The sequence below is a fragment of the Primulina huaijiensis genome, chromosome 1 (genome assembly GCF_012295235.1).
Source record: "Primulina huaijiensis isolate GDHJ02 chromosome 1, ASM1229523v2, whole genome shotgun sequence".
Classification (NCBI taxonomy): domain Eukaryota; kingdom Viridiplantae; phylum Streptophyta; class Magnoliopsida; order Lamiales; family Gesneriaceae; genus Primulina; species Primulina huaijiensis.
Window position 1 is genome coordinate 19,303,234 of NC_133306.1, and position 7,594 is coordinate 19,310,827.

A 7,594-nucleotide genomic window follows, 5' to 3' on the forward strand; every position below is an offset into this window, starting at 1 on the left:
AATAACGAATTTGAAAACAATACCAAAGATATGCAATTGCGTCCACAATGATTTGGAGATTAGGGTTTTCTTTCAAAATCTTCTTCTCTGAAAAAAACAAAAAAAGAAAGAGTAAGAAAGATGATGAGAAAATCGACAATGTATTGAGTATTAAACTTTTAATGGCAAAAAAGTCATTACAAAATTAAAAATAATTAAAATATCTTAATAAAATTAGATTGGGCTCATGAGCCACTTTTTTAAACAATTGGTGATTATTTAGCCTATTGAAATTTCAGAAGGGTTTCATGATCTTTTGATGTTTCACAGGGGTCCAAAATGCTTTTAGCCCTATATTTTTATAAACCAAAATGGACGATCTCTTTGGTTTTATAGATAAATATTCTATTGTGTTAACATATATGGGGTTTGATATTAGTGATTAAGATATACATTTAAATTGCATTGCATTTGGTGTAATGTATTAGAAGATATCAAAATTTTCAATTTTCTAAAGTGTCCTTTACGGCTTTACCTAACCAAATTTTAAAAAAAAAAGGTGTTGAACACAGAAATAGAATCACTAAATCTTCTTACTCACACGATTGAAAACTCCATTGACTTCCTTGAAGAAATAAAAAATCAACGACTTTCAGAGGTTGAACACGACTTGCATTATTGTGAATAAAAAATGATTAGATCTGCCTTTAGGATATCGGTAAATCTCACATCTTCCCATCTGTGCCAATTTTTTTTCTGCAAAATTTTTTTATGTGCTTATTTGTTTTTGGGCAATTTTTTTAAAGGGATGTTGGCTTTCGAAAGAACATTTGTAGCTTCTTTTTTTTTTTGCTCGATCTGCCAATTTCATTGTCGTTCCCTTCTCACGATTTTGCTGCCTTTGTGGTCTCTGTAAATGTTGGTTCCTGCTATAAATTTTTAGGGCTGAAATGGCAAAATGATAAAAGGGCTCGACAATCCAACTTATGTGCTGTGAGTTAAGGTGAAAAGAGAAATAGCTACATTACACAAATGATTATTTGTATCCCACATAATTTCTTTTGCAAAGTTTAGTGGAATAAAAAAAAACAAAAACTTGTGTGAGACGGTCTCACGAGTCGTATTTTGTGAGACAGATATCTTATTTGGGTCATCTATGAAAAATTATTACTTTTTATGCTAAGAGTATTATTTTTTATTGTGAATATTGATAGGGTTGACCCGTCTCACAGATAAAGATTCGTGAGACCGTCTCCCAAGAGAACTACTCATAAAAAAATTGAAACAATGCTTATAAATAGCACCGAATTAGCGGATTCATTCTATATGATAGCAATTTATGCATAGACATATTAAATTATGTTGGAATTATTTATCTACATACAGATTTCAATTGTAGATACGCATCGCAAAATTTACCCGTAATATGGATCTTGATAATACCAATTATATGATTAAACTCTTGATGATATTCTTCAATAACCATAAAACTAAAGAATAAAGAGAGCGATATCGAAATGTATGGGGATGCAAATTATGCGGACAGGCTAGCAATCCATGTATATGAACAGCAGAAAATGACACCAAACCGAAACTACATTCTACTGCACATGCATGGGAATCACCTTTTTACATTTGGGTGCAAAGTTTAGAAATAAGAGAACATGAACATAATTAATGTAGATCATTGAGATCATACTAGCAAAACTAATATATCAACTATATATATATGGCAAATTAATAAATGCACAAATTAAATTATTCAATCAAGACTTGCCCCCTAAACCATATACAATTTAGTGGCGATGTATATTTTTTGGGTGCTTAATTAAACTTATATTAATTGAAGTTTAATGGATGAAAATTTCAATTTAAGAGATTGTTCACATAAATACCATCCAATGGATCGAAGCTTGCAAGAACAGAATTTAATGCTATAATAATTGACATAAAAACTTTTCATCTGTACACACAGTACTTGAACTATTACACCATCCGATCCGCCTAGCTTTCTCCATTCTCCCTCTCCGTATATATATTATGAAACTTTTTTCAATGGAAAATATGGACTGAATCATAGATTATAAAAAGAAAGATTAATTATAAACTTGTTGAGCGGATTAATCGATCAGCAGCCTTAGCCATGCGCCCCATCACATCAACCTGAACCCGTAGCGAAACAATATAATCTATAGTCTCTTTAATCAAAGAAATTTCATCCATGTCTTCTCCACCAGGCACGAGCCTTTTCAGCACACGGGTTCTGCTTTTCACCAGTTTCTTTGCGATTAAACTAGCTACGACACTCGGAGATACAGCTTTCTTTGCTCTGACCTCACGAGCAACACGGCTTCGTTTCAAGATTTTCTTGCTGCATCTTATCAGACCAAACGAGGCCTTGTGTGGTACGTCACGGCCTGATATTTTCTCGATTAGGGTTTTGTTAGATTCGTCCCGGGAAGCATCGGCGATCAGGGCGCGGCTCCACCGAGTAGTCGAGTTTCTTGTGGAAGCGATGGCTATGTCTGCGGATAGTTTTATGGCCTTTCTTCTTTCCAAAATGGTCGTATTCTTGTTGAAGTTGGCGTGCAGTTGGAGACCCTTTATCCAGTTCTTGAGGAATTCTTGTTTTAGTGATGAATTTTGCATTCTACGGGAGTGTTAAAGATTGTAAGAACTCTTACGATATCAAGGTTAAGCAAAATATCAAGCATATCAGCGTTTACACAAAACAAAAAAAAAAGGTATTCAGTGCTATGTGATCATCACAACTACGCGAATAGCTATGAAATATATAGAATGAACATTTCAATTTGAAATTATTTCAAAATGGAGAAACTTTTTAATCAAATAACAACATATGCACCTATCTTCTTTAGATTTTACTATCTTTATTTGTTCATAAACACACACACTTACATATATATTATATGATTAACAAAATTTCTACAGAATTTCCTATTAAAGTGATATATTTCACTCTTGTATATGATATTATGTCTCCCTATCACTGAATATCATACGTCCTACCTTTCAGTAATCCTGATCATCTTGAAGACACGGCGACCCGACATGGGGGCGGGAGACGAGCTAGGGTGATTCCCCAGTCCGTTTAGACATTTTTTTTACCTAGAATTTTTATTTTTTTAACATGTTATAGTCTAAGATATTAGATACCTAAATAAAAGTGTTGCTTTTACCCCATCAGCGACTCTCTACGTCAAATGTTGCTTCCTTGTAAATTACTTAATTGACATGAGTTTATATATATATATATATAGTTGAATAAAAACGATGAAAAAAATACTCGCATACCTCGATTTCATGGGATTCAGTAGCAGAATCCTAATTGCAAATTCGAATTGAAAATAGTGAAGAGAACTCTTGAGATCCAACAAAGTGTGAAGAAGCCAAGAAATCAAAGAAAAAAGAGAGCAATGAGAAGAAAGTGCAGAAAAGGCCATTTATTTAGTGAAAGAAAGGGATTGGAAGTGGGCCATTCAGAGGAAAACACAGCACATGCGGGCACATGGGAATTCCGTGGCCCGCATGTCAAAACCCTGAAAAAGAATTATCAAAAAAGTTTAGGCCATCATTATGACGATGTATACATAATTAAAATATATTGCTTTCAAAAAATAAATTTCTCACGACGAAATATAATTTTGATCATAGCCTTTGCTTCTCTTACTAAAATATTACAATGGGTTTTCTGGACAACAGTCATGCATATTATTTCAATTATATTTATAAGTTATAATTTCAATCAAACCCATTTCAAAACTCAAAAAATATTTTCTATTTTAACGTTTTCGAATTAACGCATCATTGAGACCGGGCTTGTAGCTCAGTTGGTCTCACCCTTGCCCAGATTAGATAGCCCCTAGTTCGAGTCCCCCTCCCCTCGTGTGTAATAAAAAAAAAAAAATTAACGCATCATTTCTCCATTTGATTTCGAATCTATAAATTCCTGCAGTTTATATGATTTAAAACACCCAATGCATATGAGTTGTGGTAGACAAAATTAAAGCATTATTAGTCTTTACATTGTTGATGAAATGTAAACCTAATCTTTTTAAATAAAAAAAAAAACCGTGCTAACAAAAAAGAATTTATATATGTAACAATTAAATTCAATAAAATTATTAGGATATATTCTATAACGTGTGAAATATGTATACCTTCTATTTCATAGATGCTAGATTTATCAGTCTTGTCTTGAGTATTTATATTATCCAAATATTTATAAATAATATATGGATTACATTTCAGTAATGATACCGTTACTTAGCGAGTTTGGATACAGAAACAGTAGATTAAAAAAAATAATTAAAAGTTCGGATACAGAAACAGTAGATTAAAAAAAATACTTAAAAAAATTCAGTTTTTTAAGTGCTTCTATTTTTTTAAAAAAATATAAGTTTTTTTGGTGTTTGGATGAATATGAAAACATGCTTTAATTTATTTTTATTTTTAAATATAAGTAGAAGCATAAATCCAAATACCAGAAATTATAACTTCTAAAGAAAAACTTTTTTAAGTGTTTTTTAAACAGTTTTTGTAAATAAACACTCTATTTATTAAAAAAAATTTTAAACCAAAGACACTCTTAGTGAAACGTGATAGTTATATATGATAATGCGAGAATTGTCAATTTAGTCGTGTATTCTATTTTTGCTATTTAAATGGTAAAAGTTGAGTGTTATTAGTCTTGTAAGTTGTTTTTTGTTGGTTTTTATTAATTTTATGTTACCAAAGAGACGACGTGTTCAGCGTCGTAGTAGTATTTCGACGAAATATGACTACTAAAATTAATTAAAAAAACGAAAAGTTACAGCGCTAAAACCCAATTTTGAAAAAAAAAAAAGAAAACAAAAAGAAAAAGAAAACAAAACAGCTTAATTAAATGACTATATATATTGCTTGGATGGCTAAATTCACTACAAGAAAATTTAAAATCAACAACGCACCTACGATGTCGTATGCTTTTTAACAACGGTTTTAGTGAAAACCGTTGTCGTAGGTGCGTTTTTTAAGCACTTTTGGGGGTCAAAAACAACGGTTTTTAAGGCCAATGACAACGGTTCTATAAAACCATTGTCTTTGAGCGTTTTTTATGGTCAAAGACAACGGTTTATAGAACTGTTGTCTATTAGCGTTTTTTTTAGACAATCGACAACAGTTTTAGAAAACCGTTGTAGAAAGAAGTGATTTACAACGTATTTAGCGACGGTTTTGCTGAAACTGTCGCTAACTTTAGCGACAGTTTTGTGAAACCGTCGCTAATATAAACGCTAAATTTAGCGACAGTATAAAATCCGTCGCTTTATTTAGCGACGGTTTATACAAAAACCGTCGCATCTTATCTATAAATACCCGCCCATTCGGTCCATTTTAACACACATCATTTCAAAACACTTAAAATTTTTCTTCTTACACGATTTTAGTTTCGATTTCACGGAAATTTGTTCACTTTATTTTTTTTATAAATTTTTAAGTTTTAGTTAAGATCTTGAATATTGATAGCCTATTCAAATTATAAGTTTTTTTAAATTCATTAAATTATTAAAAGTAATTTTTTTTATTTTACTGAAAATATTAGCGACGGAAATCATATAGTGACGGTTTGACACAAATCCATCGCTAATGTTAACCGTCGCAAAATGTGTCTACAACAACGGATAAAAACCGTTGTCTTTGAGCGCACCCTTTAACCATAGGGGCTTTAACAACGTTTTTAAAATGGCTACGACAACGGGTAAAACCCGTTGTCGTATGGCTTTTTTTTGTAGTGATTGGTTATTTTCTCTACATTAACTGATAGGTTAACTTGATAAAATATATAAAGAACTATTTTGCAGTCTTCCTTTGGGATAGGGTAGAGNTCTTTAAAAAATTTTCATGTTTAAGTAATCAATGACAAATAATCATAATTCACAAGTGGAAAGCCATAATTCCTGGCTTTTTTGAAATAATAAATGTCACGTAAGAATCGATCAATTATTGAACAAATAGTTAATTATAATATACGCATTTATCAACTACATATTATATAATGAATGTCTCTTTTGAGAATCAGTTATATATAATAAATAATATGACATAACTAACCAATTCGTTGACCCCTTTTTCTGGCAAAAAAAAAAAAAAAGTAATAAAGGAAATAAGAAAGAATTCTGGATAAAATTATCTTAATTATTTTGGCAAAAGGAAAAAAGAAAGAGGGATAAACTAAGGAATGGAATATATTAATCGTGCATTTTTCGAACCCATACGTTTCTTTATGTGAGATTTGACGGGACATAAATAAATTTCACAAGAGCCAGTAAAACATTTGTGTTCAAAGTGTCACGCCCCGAAACTCGGGATTTGACACCGGCGTTGTTTAACAATCACACAATTGAAACAACCAGCCTCGTAGCATAATATAAACCGAAAACCAGTTTATTATTCATAATTTCTCAAAAACAACTGTCTTTACAACTGAAATAAAATAAATTTGCGGAAACGTCTAACCTAAAATTGTAAATTTCTAAGATTCAAAAAAAAAAATAATCCTGTCTACTAATCACCATCCCCAAAACTGTTCCGATTCTTCTTCTTCTACCTGTTCTTCGGATTTATCTGGGAAAGGTTGTAAGGGGTGAGTATTTTGGGAATACTCAGTAAATGGGGGAATTATCGAACACCACATAAAAATTTCATATTTTCGAAATAACATATATTTACAGCATGCTTTTCATAATTTTTAACACTGCAATTTTTCACCTTTCATGGTTTACTGACGTCAGTCCCTAAGTTTTAATCCTCTAAGGGGGCGAGGCCGTAAAACAGTTCTATCCCACTGTTAAGGGCCATATGTTGGAATTCCACCCATTTTCAGGGAATCCTCACAGTGTCCTCACAAAAACGTAACAAGATTTAAAAAAACGTAGACGGTGTTCGACCGCATTTTTTTTTTCTTTAAAAGAAAAACACATAACCAAAAAATTTAAAACTTTAAAATTTGCCCACTTACCTTAAATTCTTGATGCAAAAATTACGTGAATAATTAGGGTTGCTTGCACAGGAATTTTCGAAAATTCCTCTTCGGCGGCTAGACGGCGGCAGCGCTTCGCTGTGCTCGAAAATCCTAAGGAGACTAGGGGAAGGATTTTCGAAATTTTGTGTATGTCTAAGGTGTGATTTTCGAAAACTAGGGCCCTTCTATTTATAGGAGTTGGCTGCTATCGTGATAGTGCGTTTGAACTGTGAATCAAATCTAGAGTCATGATATATCCGTGATCTAGGTAGATATTCAAAATCTCCTTCTTTTTTCCCCACCTAATTTTCGAAAATCTCATGGTATATATTGTTAGATTTCGAATTCTAGGGATTTTATTATCTCTTGCTTGATCTTTTATCCCGGTATCTCAGTATCAACTTAAATCTTAGATATTTATCTGCTTGTTTTCAAAATTCCTTCTTTAATTCCTTAGATTGAGATAAATTTATTCCTACCAAATTTTCAAGTTTAAATAATACTATCTTAATTTCGAGCTTCATAATTCTGTACACGATAAAATTATCTACACAACTTAGATAACCTTGAAACAAATCTTATATTCTGAATGAT

General features: G+C 31.8%; 2 protein-coding genes across 2 annotated transcripts in view; both read right to left on the bottom strand.

Moving 5' to 3' along the window:
* Positions 1 to 1,903: 1,903 nt before the first annotated feature.
* Positions 1,904 to 3,435, bottom strand: LOC140958322 (transcription factor IBH1-like 1). The gene is made up of 2 exons (XM_073415771.1): positions 3,295 to 3,435; positions 1,904 to 2,629 (listed from the first exon to the last, which is right to left on the bottom strand). The coding sequence occupies exons 1-2, from the start codon at positions 3,303 to 3,305 to the stop codon at positions 2,080 to 2,082; spliced, it is 561 nt and encodes a 186-aa protein (XP_073271872.1). The 5' UTR covers positions 3,306 to 3,435; the 3' UTR covers positions 1,904 to 2,079.
* Positions 3,436 to 3,479: 44 nt separating this feature from the next.
* The window catches only part of LOC140972125 (uncharacterized), an 8,417-nt gene continuing 4,302 nt past the window's right edge, over positions 3,480 to 7,594 (bottom strand). Inside the window, exon 2 of the mRNA XM_073434594.1 lies at positions 3,480 to 3,539. Within this exon, the coding sequence (XP_073290695.1) occupies positions 3,480 to 3,539 (60 nt within the window). The remainder of the gene's footprint in view (positions 3,540 to 7,594) is intronic.